Raw genomic sequence first — 17,662 nt, forward strand, 5'->3', positions numbered from 1 at the left:
GAGCTCATCCATGCTACCCCTTTGCTCAGCCACTGCAGTGTGAAAAGACCTTCCTGTGTCCGTGGCTTCCCAAAGGGCCAAGAAGAATGGCCACCACAGTGCTCTCCATGCTTTGCTGGCCTGCTGAGTGAAAGATCAGGCTCCTTAACCAAGCCTGGTGTCTCATATCCTAGAGTAAAGTTAGTTTCCCTGCGTTGCAACCTTGACGAGCCAGACCTGGAGGGAGTTCCTGGTCTCTTCATGTCTCAAGACTTCCAGTGTTCTTACTTGATGGTTGCTTGTGTCTTAACATTACCCCGCTGGTAATGGTTTTAATTATGCATAGTTTACTATTGTTTTTCCATGTATGTGTTATATCTAGTGTGTACAGAATAAAGAAACTGCTTTTTCTAAGGCAGCCAGAAAACAGAGACTAAATACAAAAACAGGAGGATCAGATGGGTGTAAAAAAGCTTTTTGAATTTTTCATATTACTGACAGAGAAATGATGTGAAAGGATTCCTCAGTGCAACACCAACCTGGCAAACTTTGCTGTCATCCTCAATCATGTGTCACATAGCTCTTTATACGTAGGGACAGATACGAGCAATGTAAGACTGCATCCTACAAGCAGCAGCAAAATTGTTAAATTAACCATGTAGAGAAGAAAAGATGAGATGGGGATTTCTGAGGCAGCAAAGTAGTTATCCATTTTTTCACTTGAATGGAAACCATTCAAGTAATACTTGCAGCAGCCCTCCACCAAGAAAGTGAAAGCGTCCCTGAACTGGTCAGTCCTAGTCCTCGTTTGGCCCAAGAGAAACTGCCTTTCCAATGAAGGATCTCTCTACTTTTCCATCCTCTGGCTTTGCTCCACTCTAGGCAGCTGTCTCCATGCAACTGTCATCACTTAGCCTACCTAATCATTACTAGTCCTTTCCGCACATTTTCTCATCTGCCATAATGATGTACTGACTTCATTTTCACATCAGCATCCTGGCCTCAGTAATTGCTTCCTGACCCCGCCTCACTAGACAGAATGTCCTTTCTAAAAGATTCTATATGTCATCCTAAAGGCAAGAAAAGTCCACCTCATTTCCAAGGCAAGGTGCATCTGCCATTCAAATGCCAATCCACAACTTTTAATAGTTGTTCATGCTTGTTTTCTTATCCATTTTGCCTAACTTTTTAATGTTAAGGTTGATCTATTTTTATTGTTACCCAAATCAGTTTATAAATCTTTTTTTTTTCTAGTTTTGTTTCCTGTGAATGAGGTGCTTGATAGACAGCCGTGAAGAATGAAGCCCTCTCTTTACTCATAGCACACATAGCAGCGGTGCCAGACGCTCTGCCTCCACCTGGACAAACACTTCTACGGGTGCAGGGTCGTCCCGTCACCATGGTTCATTTGCTTCTTGAGCACTGCTGAAACAACCAGTGAGAGTGCCAGCTGTGGTGGTGATTTTTGCAACACACACACTTGTCCTCTGCAGACCTTACTGAGACAGCCAAATAAAAACAGAGTTCAAACAAGAATTAATTCAGGGAAGTCTCCAGGCCTGTGTTATATAGCAGGTCAGACTAGATAGATCTCAGTGGTCTCTTCTGGCCCTAGACGCTGTGAATTTATTACATAGAAGCAGAAGTCATCAAATAAAACTCTGCCTCCAAAAATTCTTCTGTTCCTATTTCCCTTTCAGGTCACTTCCTTCAGCACGCCACCGACCCCAGAGCGCAACAATCGGCCATCCTTTTTCTCCCCATCCCTCAAGAGGAAAGTGCCCCGAAATCGGATCGCTGAGATGAAAAAATCCCACTCGGCAAATGATAGCGAGGAATTCTTTCGAGATGACGATGATGGAGGTGAGGGAGATTACATCAGAAAACCCAAGTGTCCTGGCGTAGGACACAGAGCTCGGGAAAGTGATAAAAGTGGAGATTTTCAAGGGGCCCTAAGCAAGATACGCACCCAACTCCATTGAAAGTGAAATACACAAGCACTGATTTTCATTGGGCACCTAACCCCTTCAGAAAACTTTTGAAAGACTGAACCTGACTATTCCTACCTGCTTCCAATAATACCCTCCTTTATCTGGGGGAAAATTGTGAGAAGAGAATCCTTCATTTCAGATGCACTTTCCAAGGCAATAATGTACAATAAACTCATTGGCAAGTCATCTGAATACCTTTTGTAATAAAGGCCTGACCCAAAGCAGATTGAAGCCAATGGAAAGGCTCCCATTGACTTCCAGGAGATTTGGATCAGGTCCTAAGTGCACAGATAAAAAGTCTGATACTACTAATGAATTGCATTTATGTATGTAATGATTTAACACTTCATGCAGATCTTAGCACATTTTCTCTCTCCACTTCCAATTAAATTAGACTTGGTTATTTAATAGGAAAAACCAACAAGGTTAATATTGAGCCCCATTCAGAAGATGGTAAGTGAATACAATCACATTATTTTCCATCTAATAATTTTATAATATAAAAACTCAGTGATGAGAAAGTCAGAACTGTCTTTCATATTCAAAAATGTATTTAGTAGGAAAGCCAACAAAATTAGGCCCCTATTGATATGATAATATGTAAATACAAAGGTGGTATTTTCTAAATCATAAAATGTTAATAGAAATGATCAGTCACTGTTCTTTTATATCAGTCAAATTTCAATTAATTTTGACCAGATTATCCAACTAGAAACCATGCAAAATTAATCCCCAATTAATGTAGGGGTAAATATAGTCATTTCTAGATCAGAGTTTCAAATAAAAAAGCAAACTTAAGTAACAACATTCCGTTCAAATTCTGTGAGATAAAATCATGGCGCTGATCGTCATCTGCATTCTTGAAATGTTCATCCACAGACACCACTCCCCTCCCCTTTCCCTTAATTTTACCACTTCACCATAGCCATAGAAGATATACTTAGCATCCGTGACTAGACAAAGTTTAGCACAAGAGCTGAGGCCTGAATCCTGTACTGTGTAGTGTGGGGGGGAAACTGCTGTGACTACACAGAGCCCCACTGACTTTGTTGTGTTCCTGCTGCATGCAACACACTGTGGGATAAGGGCTTATGGGACTCATCCTGCTGAACTTGCTGTTGGTTATAATGCTTACTGTGATAGCCAGGGCCGGCTCTAGGCACCAGCAAAGTAAGCACCTGCGTGGGGCGGCACATTTCCAGGGGCAGCATTCCAGCGCCGGCCATTATAGGCGCCAACTCCGTGGGTGCTCCGGGGCTGGAGCACCCACGGGGAAAAATTGGTGGGTGCTCTGCACCCTCTGGCAGCTCCCCGCCTCAGCTCACCTCTCCGCCTGCTCCCCTGAGCGCACCGCCACCACTCCGCTTCTCCCTCCCTCTCTCCCTCCCTCCCGGGCTTGCTGCGAAACAACTGTTTCACGCGGCAAGCCTGGGAGGGAGGAGGGAGAAGGGGAGCAGCGGCACGCTCTAGGGAGGAGGTGGCAGTGGAATGGAGGTGAGCTGGGGTGGGGAGCAGTTCCTCTGCCTCCCCCCAAGGGTTACTTCCTGCGGCCCTCCCCGCGTCCTGCCCCCCCCCCGCCCTAGCTCACTTCTGCTCCGCCTGCTCCCCTGAGCATGCCACTGCTCCGCTTCTCCCCCCTCCCTCCCAGGCTTGCTGCGCAAAACAGCTGTTTTGCGTGGCAAGCCTGGGAGGTTGAGGTAGGAGGGGAAATGCGGCCCACCCGGGGGAGGAGACGGGGCCGGGGATTTGGGGAAGGGATTGGAATGGGGCAGGGGCAGCCAAAAATGTTTTTCTTGGGGCAGCAAAAAACATAGAGATAACCCTGGTGATATCAGTGGGACTACTCATAGACTTTAAGGCCAGATCATGATCATCTACTCTGATCTCCTGCACATTGCAGGCCACAGACCTTCACCCACCTACTCCTGCAATAGGCCAATAGCCACTGACTGAGTTACTGAGGTCCTCAAATCTTGATTTAAAGACTTCCAGTTACAGAAAATCCACTATTTACTCTAGTTCAAACCCACTCTAGATCCATGCACCGAGCTGCTGAGCAAGGCAAAAACCCCCAGGGTCTCTGCTATTCTGACCTGAGGAAAAATTCCTTCCTGACCCTAAATATGGTGATCAGTTTGACCCTGAATATGTGGGCGAGACCCACCAACCAGATACCTGGGAAAGAATTCTTTCCAGTAATTCAGAGTAATTCCCCATGTAGTGTCCCATCTCTGGCCATTGGAGATATTTGCTAATAGCAGTCGTGGACAGGCCATATGTTAGTGTAAGCAACCTCATCATATCTCCTCTATAAATTTATGAAGCTCAGTCTTGAAACAAGTTAGAGTTTTTGTCCCACTGCTCCCCTTGGAAGGCTGTTCCAGAACTTCGCTCCTCTGATGGTTAGAAACCTACATCTCATTTCAAGCCTACCCTTGTTGATGGCCAGTTTATATCCATGGTAGTAAAATACTTTACTCAGTAATGTTTTTTGCAGAATCGGACTCTGAAGCTGTGTGTCCTAGTGACAAAAATTTTCACAACTTAAACTCTTGCTCTTCTCATCTGAGTTGGGGTCTCTCTCTTTCTCTCACTCCCTAGGAAAATGTGGATTTGTGTACCACTATAATACATCTTTTATCTTAATCTCAAAACCACTGAACTCAATCTCTCCTGATCTAAAAAGGACACAAATATTACAAGAGTAGTTCAGGTTAGAGCGTTAGAACCAGATAGAATTACTGGAATTTTGTTGGGAATCCAGACATATTTTAACATGTTGTAATAAGGTGTTAAATTTACACATAGATAGATATAGAATTTAAAAATAGATAAGTAATGTACATTATTTTGGTTCGTGGACTTCAGAAACCCAAGAATCCTACCATTATTTGCTTGGAAAGTTGTCGAACTTCAGAGGCACAGCACAGAACTTACAAACCAGGGGGAAGGAGGACTAAGCCACCTTGGAGCCCTTCCCAGTCTTGGGCTGCCCTGGGAGAACGAAGAAACCCTTGGTATTACTTAAAGATCACTGGGGGCTTGTCTAAGTTGTGGCAGCCTCTCTGCATTGCCCTCTGCATAGCCTGGAATGTGTTCAGTACTGCATGCTGCCACTGGCAGGATTTGCCACTTTGCCAGGATTTGCAAGGGGATCCTTGGAGGACAGTCTTTTGGCTTTCTTCCACCATGCTTGTGCCTGGGGAATCCAGCCCCAGACAGAGCTTTTAGGGCCCAGTTATGGTGCTGTGGCCTTTTTACCAGGTGTAAAGGGACCAGAGCAGGGGTGAGGCTCTGATCTCAGGCTTCTGAAAGATTGATGAGCAATCCTCTAACAACCCCTACTTTTTCCTCTGCTTGAGTTTGCAGATGGGGCATATTTCCTTCTGCTCGTCTTAGAGACACTTCTGCTATCTCTACTTTTTTTTTTTCTGGAGATTTTATTCAATCGGAATTTAATCAATTAGATGTGGGGTAAAGTTTTCAGTAGCGCCCAAGTCATTTTTGAAAATGAGTTAGGCACCTAAGTCACTTACGTGCTTTTGAAAACTTTGTCCAAAGTTGAGTTGAATTGAATTGGTCACATACTAACTAAATTGATAATATTGTTTTAACCCTATCGTGCTATATCTATGTATGTTTGGGTTTTCTAAGGCATCTCCTAGAATGGTATCTAAGTGGGAGGGAAAAATAGATTTATGGACTGAACACCTCTAGGTCTCTGACAGTGAAGAGAAAAGATGAGATTGTCTTCTCACATCCTTTGTTCTAGGTGTTGCTGGAATGGTCACTGCTACACATTTCTCTACTGTTAAGGCCTTTTGGTTCTAATCTAGCTTTGGGTTTTGAGCAGCTCCTTTCCAGAGCAGATCCCAAGTTTTTGTTCAGCCCAATCTCTACTTTTAATCACTGTTGTTCCTTATTAAGTCCCTGTTATTACTTTGAGAGCCTATTTTTGGAACTGTAGATTGATAATGTAAAGTAAGCCATATGGCACGGGATCCCAAGCTGTGGTCCATGAAACGCTTGATGGAGAGGTGAACTGAACTGGATCATCACATGATGCTGCCTCTCCTGGCTTCCAAGTGTTGATCTTAATGGAGAGCTAAAAATACCTTAATTTCCTAGTATTACTTTTCCACATAAGCAATTTCTGTACAGGGATATTTTGTGATCAAGAACATCTCTGTATCCAACCAAGTTCCACACTGGTGGTGGACCATTAGAGCAGGGGTGGGCAAACATTTTGGCCTGAGGGCCACATCAGGATTCTGAAACTGTATGGAGGGCCGGGTAGGGAAGGCTGTGTCTCCCCAAACAGCCTGACCCCCGCCCCCTATTCGCCCCCGCCCACTTCCCGCCCCCTGACTGCCCCCCTCAGAACCTCCAACCCATCGAACCCCCCCTGCTCCTTGTCCCCGACCACCCCCTCCGGGGACCCCACACCCCTAAAGGCCTCCCCAGGACCCCACCCCCTATCCAAGCCCGCCTGACTGCCCCAACCCCTGCCCCCTGATGGTCCCACTGGGACTCCCACACCTATCAAACCCCCCCCCCGTTCCCCGTCCCCTGCATGCTTCCCCCCCACACCATTGCCCCATCCAACCTCCCACTGTCCCCTGACTGCCCCCTGGGACTCGCTGCCTTTATCCAAACCCCTCCCCACCCCGTTACCATGCCGCTCAGAGTACCAGGACTGGCAGCCGCGTCGCCCGGCCGGAGCCAGCCACACTGCCGCACAGTCTAGAGCACCGGAGCAGACTGGCGGCTCTTGCAGCCGTGCTGGCCGGCAGACCACTGGCAGCACGGTGAGCTGAGGCTGCGGAGGAGAGGGGACATCGGGGAGGGGCCGGCGGCTAGCCTCCCCGACCGGGAGCTCAAGGGCCAGGCAGGAGGGTCCCGCAGGCTGGATGTGGGCCGTAGGTTGCCCACCTCTGCACTAGAGGATAACCGCTTACTACTCCCACCAGCTAATGGAGTCACTCTGTTAGTTCAAGTGGTAATGGGGTATGCTGTGCAAGACCCTTTATTCAACTGCTACTAATGATCTCTGCCTGATGGAAGTGTATTAATGCCCTGCATGGAATTCAGCTCTAGATAATAATTTACAACCCCACCACTACCATCCTATTTGTGATGGGTTCTTTTCAAAATGAAACTGATATCTGAACGTGCCAGGGACTGGCTGGATATAAAGCACAATTACTTTAAGGTTATTGTCTTCTACCTTGACAGATCTTCACAATGCTTCGAATCTAAGGTCACGGTCCTTATCTGGAACAGGACGGTCTCTGGTTGGCTCATGGCTGAAGTTAAACAGAACAGATGAAAACTTTCTACTCTATGCACATTTAACCTATGTCACTTTGCCACTGCATCGAATTTTAACAGGTGAAACCTTTCAGATCTTCCCATAAATACCAAAAACGGTCTAGTCCCCAGGTGACGCACACCTGTGAGTTAGCTAGTTTTTTTGTTTTTTGAATACTGCCCAGTTAATTGACCTATGTCACAACCATGACATAGGCTTTCAATAGTGAGGTTAGACACCCTTCATATATTTTGCTTTTGACAATCTATGTAGAATGCCTAAACATTCCCCTCCCATTGCACTATTTTCAAGGGTTTTTTTTATAGGGCCATGTAAGTTGATATACAAGGTGATATATGTACACCAGTGTATAGATTTATATCCAGCTAACTCCAATCTGTCTGCTAAAGACAGTTATTGATGATGGGCTGAGGGAAACAACTGGAGGGCTCTGGACTAGCACTCTCAGTTGAGGGAGCATACGAACCTTTCCATGATGAGGCTGTCAGTCTAGAGTTCCTGTCGGATCCTGGGCCGCTTTCGGATGCGGAGAAAGCAGCAGTGATCAAGAGTTCTTGTTTATGTTGGTCTGGAGACTGTGGCACTTCTCTTGATACTTGATGCAAACCTAACCATGCCCCTTTCAGCTCCAGATTGGAGCATTGTAATACCGTGTCCATGAAGGTACCCTTTCAGACCACTTAGCAAGTTCAGGCAGTGAATAGTTGCCCATTTACATAACGTTTCATGCTATAATACAACTGTGCTCCATAGTCTACATTGGCTCAAAGATATTTTTTGGGTGCAATCTAAGGAGCTGGTTTTGATCTGGGAAAGTATTTGTTACTTGACCTCCTGTATCTTAGAATCCATCTCTCTCTTCATGCTCCAGTCCAGCAGTTGAGATCACCTGGGACGTGTGAGCTGATAGGTACTAGACTGGTTTGTCTGTGTGCAGAGCTTTCACCTAATGAAATCACTTCTTGCAGTTCCAGTAAAACCCCAAATTTATTGCAATTCAAGGAACATTATAAACATTATCTACTTGTCAGGGTCTTCCTGTGAGGTGGCTTGAAGAGGGGGTAGACTTGTGAGAATCCTGAGTCCATACTAATGCCTGATCTTTGCAACTTTGCGCGAACGTACTTGATCTGCCTCCTAATTATGAAATCTAAATCAACCCTCTTTTATACTAAATAATAATCCTTACTCTTTTTCTGTTGCCTAATAAAGGAGAGACTGGCAGCCCAATTGCTAAACGTTATTAAATATCTCAAGTGCCCGTTTAGGCACCTAAATACAGATTTAAGTGTCTACCTTTCCATGCCCATGTTGAAAATGAGGCCTGACTCTCAAAAGCACGCTTCCAAATCAATGTTTTGCTGGACTAGAACACAACAAAAATGTTCCAAAACCCCTAAGTTTTTTTGTTGTCTGTAACCAAGACCAGCAGACAAAATCGTATCAATGTTTGTCTCTGTTTCTGAGGCTTCAAGAAAACCAGATGCTCCCTTGGTGCATGAGAACAGAATTTGGGTGCATTTCTCAGTGGCAGCAAAAGCTTGTTTTGCTACAGTAATTACTCAGTGATGGGGCTCCCACCTGTTCCCGTGAAAGACTATTCCACTGTCTAACAATGTTACCTGAAAGGATCCCCATACAACTGCATCTTTCCTGTCAAAGGACATATCAGTTCATATCATATCATAACATATGAGTTTCATATCACTATAAAAACTCTACATTGGATCAGTTGTCCTCTCTCTCTGCTGGCACATAGCTCTTGTTTACCACCACACTGTTAGTATGTTAGAACAAGAAATTAACATGTATTTGGTGGTATACGATGTGACAGTTCTGCTTTTTAATCCCCTTCTGAATTAGTGTGAAAACAATTTGACTAACATGCAATCCATGATTAGATCACTGGTTCCTCTTACTTGCTGTTTAACAATTACAAACTTTTGCCAGATATTCTCAATATGGACTGTAAATTGCCTTCTCTTGTCTGTTTAGATATTCTGGAAGTGCGGCAGAAACCAATTCTGATGACATAGCAGAGCGCTGGGCACTGCCTTGGAATTTTGCTGCCAAGTGCCTATCCATGATGGTTTTCTGTGACAACGCTACCATCTAGTGTCAGGAACATAAACCTACACAGAAAAAAAGGGAAGTCTAAGAATACCAGCCAATCAAAGTGCCTCTCTCTTCCTCTGCTGTCATACACTGTCTGCACACAGTAGTAATACATCTCTTTATAGTGTTCTGATGAGACGACTTTCAAAAACAAAACCAGAAGGGGCTGTGTTTAAAAACAAAATTAATGCTTTATGAACAATTTGTTACCGTGTTTACTTTGTAACTGAGAAACCAACATGTACAGAATGTGTTGAACTTTATATCCGTTGAGAGAAACAACTTTAGGATTTCATAATGATGTACCAATGAACTTTGTTCATAGACTCTTGTCCATGCCCTCCTTGTTATAATGGCTTTGTGTGCATGTGTTTTGGGATGCAAGGGACAATAGAATATTTTACTAGTCAGAAGGGGTAAGGAAAGAGATCCAACAAAGATGTGTTGCCATTGTGGTATGCGCAGTTGGTCAGGATGGAGCTAAAATGATGCTTTCAATGTTCTATTTCTGTTGGTGTGTCGTTCCTGAATTCCTAAGACAGCTTTATTCCGTGATGACCGTTTCCCCATTTACCAAAGAACAGTGAAGACTTCATGCTCTAGAATGGTCTGAGGGAAAGAGCCAACATAAGAAGGGAAGAAAATGCTGCTCTAGAAAATCTGTAGTCCAGTTCCAGTACTGCTGCTGCTATGATATGTAGGAGTAAACCCAAGTCTTAATGTATAGAGAAATGGGAGAGCATAACTAGACTCCAGTACCAAACACGTTCAGATTATTATTATCCTTCTGCACTCGCAGGACCGCAGTGTAATGAGTTCTCCTCCTGGAAGCTTTTGACTGGTTCAGCAATTTCCCTGGATTCTGTTTGTTCGTTTCTGTGACGATTCACTGTACTGGGGCACAAAGGGTTTTCTTTAAAGACAAGCTGAAGTATAGTTCTTCTCTGAAAAGTAACTGAAATGACCTTGTAGTTGTGTGCTGTGTTTAGCAGTAATGCATGTTTTTCTAAATAGCAGCCCTGTAAACCTCTCTGGGAATCTGAACATTCAATTGGTAAATATTCTGCAACCAGCATTCAGTTAACAGTTCTGATGGGGGCGCCAGAATATAGCATAGTTCGCTTTCTTAGCACTGCAGAGCCAATGCAGTAACTAGCAGACCCTAAAATACACACAGGAAAGAGATCAGTTGAGAGAGCAGATGCCCTCCTTAGTTACTCTTCAGGGCTTGTCTACATGTATAAACAAGCCCTCAGAATATAATGACCCTATGCTCCATGCTGGCACTGCTGTTACCAACATGGCATGTGCTTAAAGCCTAAATCTTTGGTTTTCCCCTTGACCTTTTCCCAAACTGCTTTGTTGTTGTTCTCTCAGTAGCATCAGGTGACTTTCAAGTAAAGCTTTCAGCTTCATTTCTGCCCAGAATCCATGGAAACCATTCCACTGCAGCTTAAAGGTAGACTGTATCTTTATTGATCACCCAGCATGATGGCTCCATCTGGTAAGAAGTACTTGTCAGACTGTTTATAGTTATGCTTTAAACCTAAATTAGAATATGCATTATTGGAGCCTAAGGCTGGAAGAAGTCAACTTAATGCAAAGTGATGGTATTTCTAACACTGGCAATGTGAACACAGTGCAAGAGACTGTAGGCCAATTTCCCATTCACTTTAGGCAAATCTTTCAGCTTTAAGTAACTCATTAACTAGTAGAGTTATTTTGTTAATGCTAACCAAAATTACTGCAGGTGAGAGACTGTCTTAAACATTGTTCCTCCAGTCCCTGTGTCAAGAATTAAATCACTTTCGGCAAGAGAGCAACCTCCAGCCTTTGTCTTGAGCCTCTGAAAATGCCTTTTATTCTGCACTTTCGTACTGCTGGGCTAAGCAAATCAATACAGTTTTCCTTTAACTGTTCATTGCAGTGGGGAGGGAGAAGAGAGATAACATTTGTACTTCTAGAGGCAATTGGAACATTTGAACCAAATACTCTTAGATTAGTAAATATTATGAATAGGAAAATTTACCCATTTGGAAACGTGACTTAGGTGTCGGAGTACTGTTCTGTCTCCAGCCATGTTCCCCCCTCCCGCCCCCAGGCTGACGTCAATATGGTAGGATTAAATAGCCTAAATTCTCATGGGCTGGAGACCCAAACAGTTCATGCTGTGTATATTTTCAGGATAAATGGCAAACACGGCACGATACTAAACTAATCAGGAAAGTATGGACAATTCTAGGATCAAGCAGCACAAATTCCATAGCCTTATACTGTCTTGCTGTATTGTATCTGGACTGGAGTTTTGCTAATGTCTAGTTTTTAAAAGGGCTAAGAAAGTCAGCCAGTCATTTTGGTATATTTTATACTGTGTTAACAGATCTGCCCCAGCCACTCTGAATGAAGAATGACCTTTTTGACTCGCCGAAATGGGCTGTAAATGCACCAGCTTGGACAGCCACAAGAACTACAAATCCATGTGTACTGAGTGTCGTTAGTGCTCTGAGGAAATAGCTAGAATGTGCCAGACTCTAAACTAGCCCTTCTAAAAATCTGAAGTAGAACTCTCTGTACAGCTCTAGTCAGTTTTTTCTGTCAAGTGAAAAGTTTAAATATTTTGAATGAAACCTAATACTCCATCATAGGAGGATTTGGGTTTGGTTTTTGGGGTTTTTTTTTATTAAACCATTAGAATCAAAACCTACAGTCCTTGCAGACAGGAAGGAGTCCCAGTGACGTTAGCAGGAGGTTGGCCTATGTGAGGCTGGCATATTATTTGAACCTTGAGTCTCTCAAAATGCCCTTAATCTTCACTTTCATACTGAAAAGGACCTTTAGCATCTTGTTGCACTACACTACATAAGAGAATGTGAGGTGGGAGCCCAGGATCTTTTTATTTGGCATTTTTCCGTCCTGTAGCTCCAAAGCAGTAAATCAATGGAGCTGAGGCACCACCGGAATTTAAAAACTATCAAGGAATGGACTGAATGTTGAGCTGCATACGTACACCAGACAGACTACAAATAAGAGTAAGCAGGGTTTCGTTTGCCCAGTTACTGTTCTGACTATTGAAGCAGCAGCAATTGTAATGATATGTACTGAAGCTTGACAACTAGAATGGAAGCTCTTTTAGTATGAGAAAGCACTATGGTTAACATGAGCCTGGAGAGCGCTGCTGCTCAGGTCAATCAGTTAATCAGTTGGTTATTCTTGTGTGGTCTGATAGCATTTTCCATTGTGCTGCACAACCACCACCTCCGGAAAGCTGCAATTTGCCATATCCATCATCCTCAGGATAAATATATAGACAGATGTCAAATACAAGAGTAAGAAATCTGTTTAGGTTGCAAAAGAGCTTAAGAGCTTATTACCACCTTGAAATGGTAACATTAAAGACATTCTCTGTGATCAATTATATTGTATTAGCAAGGCGGCGCTGTGCCTTAAAGACCACAGTGTATGTAAAATTCCATTCAAAGTCTTTGCAATTCCCCCCAGCCACCACAGGATGTCTTCCAAGTCTGTCCAACCTTTTGCATATGTCACATCGTGGATAGAGGTCATTATTAGAAATGTATAAGCTTGAGCAGGCTTGGTTCATCTAAACTTTGAGTGTGGGTTCACACTCCTTCTCATTGGATTCACTCAACCTTGAGGCAAAGCTTGTCTGAGGCAAAGCCACATGAACCAACCTGGGTTTGCAGAGTCCCTGTTCAGAACCATAAGCCGGGTCATCTTGCTCACCATGGCAAACCTGGCTTTGAAACAAAAGTAGGGGAGCCTCAAGTTTGCATAGGTTGAAATCTGATGTGACCTGAATCATGCTGTTCTCCACAGTCCTCCATTTGCAGAAAGGATGCGATCGACTTTTCTAAAAAGAGGAATAAATTTAGTTTGACGTGCAAGGGGAGGTAACACATTAAATTTCCAAAATATCTTCTTGTACCAGCATTCAGTTCTGCAACTTCTAAGGCCACAACTGGATCCATGTAGCTACAGCCTTATGTCCACACATGCAAGTGCTTGTAAATCCCCTTTGACATTGCTTTCAGCCAGTCATTGTCATATTTTGCTTTCCAGCTGAGTTTGTTTTGTCACCTACTTTTTCAAGTCTAAAATCTTCCTGATAAAAATAGATGTAGGATAAAACTTTCCAAAGTGCTTAAGTCCCAGCAACAGTCAATGGGACTTTAAAGTTCTTAAACGCATGGAACGAAGGTACTTGTGAGAATTCTACTAGTGCTAAAGGGACAGCCACCAGAAATGGCGAGTTTAACTGTACTTGGCAGAGCTGGCTATTTCCTATGGACCCACCTTATATGCATTAGCAAATGGTCCTCATAGCCTCCACAGGGTTGTGACTCAAAAGCATTGGGAATTGGGTTCTCTACAATCACAGCCCAGAGTTATCTGGAGCTGCCCCACTTTGTATCATTAAATGTGACTGAACCAGATTGTGTAGAAATCGTGTGTGTTGAAAGTAAATAGAATAGAACCCATGTAGAGAAACGGCTAAATGAGTAAGTTGCCTGTACACCAAACCTTAAATGAAAAAACAGTATTTTACAATCAGAATGTAACTGTACAAGATACTATAAGACAGCAAGCAGGTTACAATATTCAGCATTCTCTATGTACATATATAAATATATTCTCAGACTAATTTTAACCAACTAACACTTGTTGCATGGTTTTTTGCCTCATTGATCATCAGCACTGAGTGACAGATGATCAACTGAAAATCATGCTGGCACTGTAGCTGAGCCCCTCGAACAAAGAGCAGTGAGAACACCTTTGTGCACCAAAAATAGGACTAATGTTACTTATTGCAACATGAAGAAAATGTTGAATCCTGCAGCCAATAAACAAAGACCTCTTAAATGACCATATGTTTTGTTAATAGTATTTTCTTTGTATTGTATCCTATGATGTTTGAGGGTAGTATAAATTTGTATTTCCAGAACATTACGAGCCTTTATATTAAGCAGCAAGTTAGAAATTGGTTGGGATAATAATGTGAAACATGTACGAAGGTCCACCAAATGGGCAATTACCTGAAGATGAGTATCCCATTTACTGTTCACTTTCATTTGACCTTGAGTAAAAAAAGATTCATCTTATGTGACTAACACTGGCTCCTTGTGTGATCACTTTAGTATTTAGGGAGGGAAGGGGAGAAGGGAGGGGGAGATGCAACATAGTCTTAAAAGGTTTTTCATATTTTCAATCAAATATAATAGTAAAAAAAAATCTAGTATCTTTTAAAATTGTGTTTTCCTAGTAATTCTCTGACTTAACGGTGACATATCATTTATGTATTTATCTAGTGGAAAGGTTAAATGGAATGGAATATTGAGTCATGACTAGTTGGATTTTTTTCTTTCCTGACAAGCTCAGGTACTTTGAAAGTCTCCACATGGTGAGGCATTATTAAAACGGGATTCCAGCTCAGATGCTTCTGCTGACTGCAGTGTGACATGAGAAATAAGGCAGCCTTCCAGGTAGGGAAGCCCAAAACTGTTTAAGGTATAGGGTTTGATCTCTAAAGCCTTAAACTGTTTAGAAGCCACTGGAGAACACAGGTACTATATGCTCCCAGGGATGTATACCATTTAATAAGAAGGGTAGATGCAATTCTATGCAGGCCTCAGCATCCAAATGGATTTTGAAAAAAAACTTTCCTGCCTCCTCTTATCACATTGGACCATAGGGTCCATACGGCGTTCCCTACATTTCCCGATTGGCTGCTCGCAGCCTAGAAAGTGGATTCTTACAAGGAATATATGTTTACTTGACCGTTTCTTTTGTTGGATTTATTACCTTTATCTTGGGGGAGGGAGTATTACAAAACCTGTAGTTTCACATTATCAGGCACGACTAGCTGGTTATGAAAGCTATTGAGCAACTGACATATGACTTATTTGATACTGTCAACCAGTAGCATCAGTGGGCAGAAGTGACCTCTGGCTTATACACAAAGAAACAGCATTGTTAAAACAATGTAGCAAGAAATCGTGTGTTGGGAAAGAATTAGTTCAATTTAAGCCAATGGTTTTCAAGCTGTGGTCCATGGACCCCGGGGGATAGGGGAGGACAGAGAGCACCGATTATGTCTGAGATTTCCAATGGGGTCTACCCCGGTGGGAGAGGAAGGTTGGAAAAAACCCACTGCCCTAAGCAGTCTCTAGAGCCAAGCAAAGTTATTTGGCCAGCTCTTGTCGTTTGCAGAGATGCTCCATATATATGTTTTGATATTGTATGATTCATAAGTAAGTTTCTTCCTTCCTCTTAGTTTAATTATCTTTCTCTTTAGTGATATAAACAGTGGCAACTCACTCCACAGATTCAGAGAGTGTTTCAGGAGCAATGTAGATTATTTTGTGTTAACAGGTGGTGACTCTGGGGTTACTACCCCTAGTTGGTAGCTGTGATGGTTACCTTGTTTGCTGACACTCTTCGTATGTGGAAGCAAAGCCTGTAGTGACAGTGTGAGTAGCCCAAGGCTGACTCACCACTCAGTGCATTTTGGAAGTGACCCCACCTGGGGTACATTGCTGAGGTAATAGTTCTACTACTGAGTGATTCGCTAATTATCTGGGTGATTCATCTAGTCAGCTGGAAACAGTTGAAAAGGGAGGGAGAAAGACATGTGTGAGGAGCCTGAAAGGATGCCCAAGATATCAGAGGTGAGAGCTCTCTCTTCGGCCCTGCTCTGTGTTGGGGTAGTAGGTAAAGTCTTGGGGGGAAAACCTTAGGCTGTGGTGGAACAACTGTTTATGAAGCACATTGTAAATAAAGCACATGGTGTTGAACTTGCCTCTGGTGTGGATGAGGACTGTGTGCACTAAGAATCCAAGGCAGGGAACCCCCACATTCTGACAGCTGGGTTGTCCCTTGTCCCACTGTTGCTTGTGCTTCTTGGAGCATACTAGATAAAAAGAGACACAAGTTGTGCTAGAAGGTTTGAAGAGATGCAGGGGAGAGGAAACCAGCAAGATTCTGGGCCTGATTCTCCTCTGGGACCCTGACATGAAGAGAAAGTCTGACAGTAGCTCTGCCCCAGTCAATGTGTAGATAAGCTCTGGGTAAAGAAAACACAAAGATGAGGACAAATCTTGCCTCCAGGAGTGCTCAGACCACATCCCTAGTCCCATACAGCCATATTTAGCAGCAAGGCATCTGCCTCAATAAGTCAGCAAATATCCCCTAGCCAGAAATGGTTAACAGGGCAGGCTGCTCTAGATGACTTACTGTGAAATTTAGGTGCGGGAGGGAATCTACTCCCAGTTCAATCATGAGCAGGGAAGTATTGCTATAGAAGGTGGGTTCTCTCAATGCTCATTAGTATTAGCACCTCCTGCTGTGTTCAAAACCAGCAACAGTGGGATTTGTCAAAGCATAGAACTATTTCTTTAAAAACTGTCAATCTAAAAAAGGAAGGAATCAATAAGTGTTCTCTGGGCCGCTGGAAAGGTGATTTATAAGGATCCCCCTCATTTAAGAATCATACCTTAAAAATTAGGTTTCAGCTGTAGCTCACGAAAGCTTATGCTCTAATAAATTGGTTAGTCTCTAAGGTGCCACAAGTACTCCTTTTCTTTTTACCTTAAAAATTAGTTTGGTTAATGAACTTTGTTTTGGAAAATAGACAAATACACTTTTAGATCCTGTAGATAAGAAAATACAGTTAAGAGGGAAAATTAACCTGTTACAAACAGGTAAGGCACATAGATGTTAAACAATATTTGGGCTCTTAGCCAGAAACTTCAAACAAACAAAATTGGGCTAAATCAGCCATCCCTCTAATTAGAAATAAAAGGGGAGACTTAGTAACTGGCACCAAAAAGCTCTTTGAAATATTTGCTAACTTTTTCCATACTTCGTACAATTCAGAACATCCAACTCCTCAATTTATAAATAGATATGAGCCATGCAAAACTACCTCATATCGCAGAGGATGACAGCATCGCTTTCGATAGGCAAATTTCTGCTGTGGAAATTGAAGATGTAATTAAGAATTTAAAATCCAGTAAAGCTCCAGGTTCTGAGAGGTTTTCTGGAGGGCATTACAGAACTCTAAAGCAAGCGTTGGTCCCTATTTTAATTGTTTAGGGGTATATTGCAGAGGAATGAGATTGCCATTTTTGTCCCTTTCCAAGAATCTACAGTTATTCCTAAAGAAGGAAAAGATCCAACCCCTTGTGCATCATACACCCCTATATCTTTAATTGATGTGGATGCTAAA

The 17,662-nt window shown here is 43.0% G+C and overlaps 1 protein-coding gene across 2 annotated transcripts in view; it reads left to right on the top strand.

The window, feature by feature from the left end:
- The window catches only part of KIAA0930, a 139,710-nt gene extending 125,164 nt beyond the window's left edge, over positions 1 to 14,546 (top strand). For both annotated transcript variants that reach the window (XM_084620196.1, XM_084620195.1), the window contains exons 8-10: positions 1,680 to 1,842; positions 7,206 to 7,361; positions 9,298 to 14,546. In XM_084620196.1, coding sequence (XP_084476322.1) covers positions 1,680 to 1,842; positions 7,206 to 7,361; positions 9,298 to 9,338 — 360 coding nt within the window. In that variant the 3' untranslated portion in view covers positions 9,339 to 14,546. The remainder of the gene's footprint in view (positions 1 to 1,679; positions 1,843 to 7,205; positions 7,362 to 9,297) is intronic.
- The last annotated feature ends 3,116 nt before the right edge of the window (positions 14,547 to 17,662 follow it).

The sequence above is a fragment of the Lepidochelys olivacea genome (assembly GCF_965140295.1).
Source record: "Lepidochelys olivacea isolate rLepOli2 genome assembly, chromosome: 1".
Classification (NCBI taxonomy): Eukaryota; Metazoa; Chordata; order Testudines; family Cheloniidae; genus Lepidochelys; species Lepidochelys olivacea.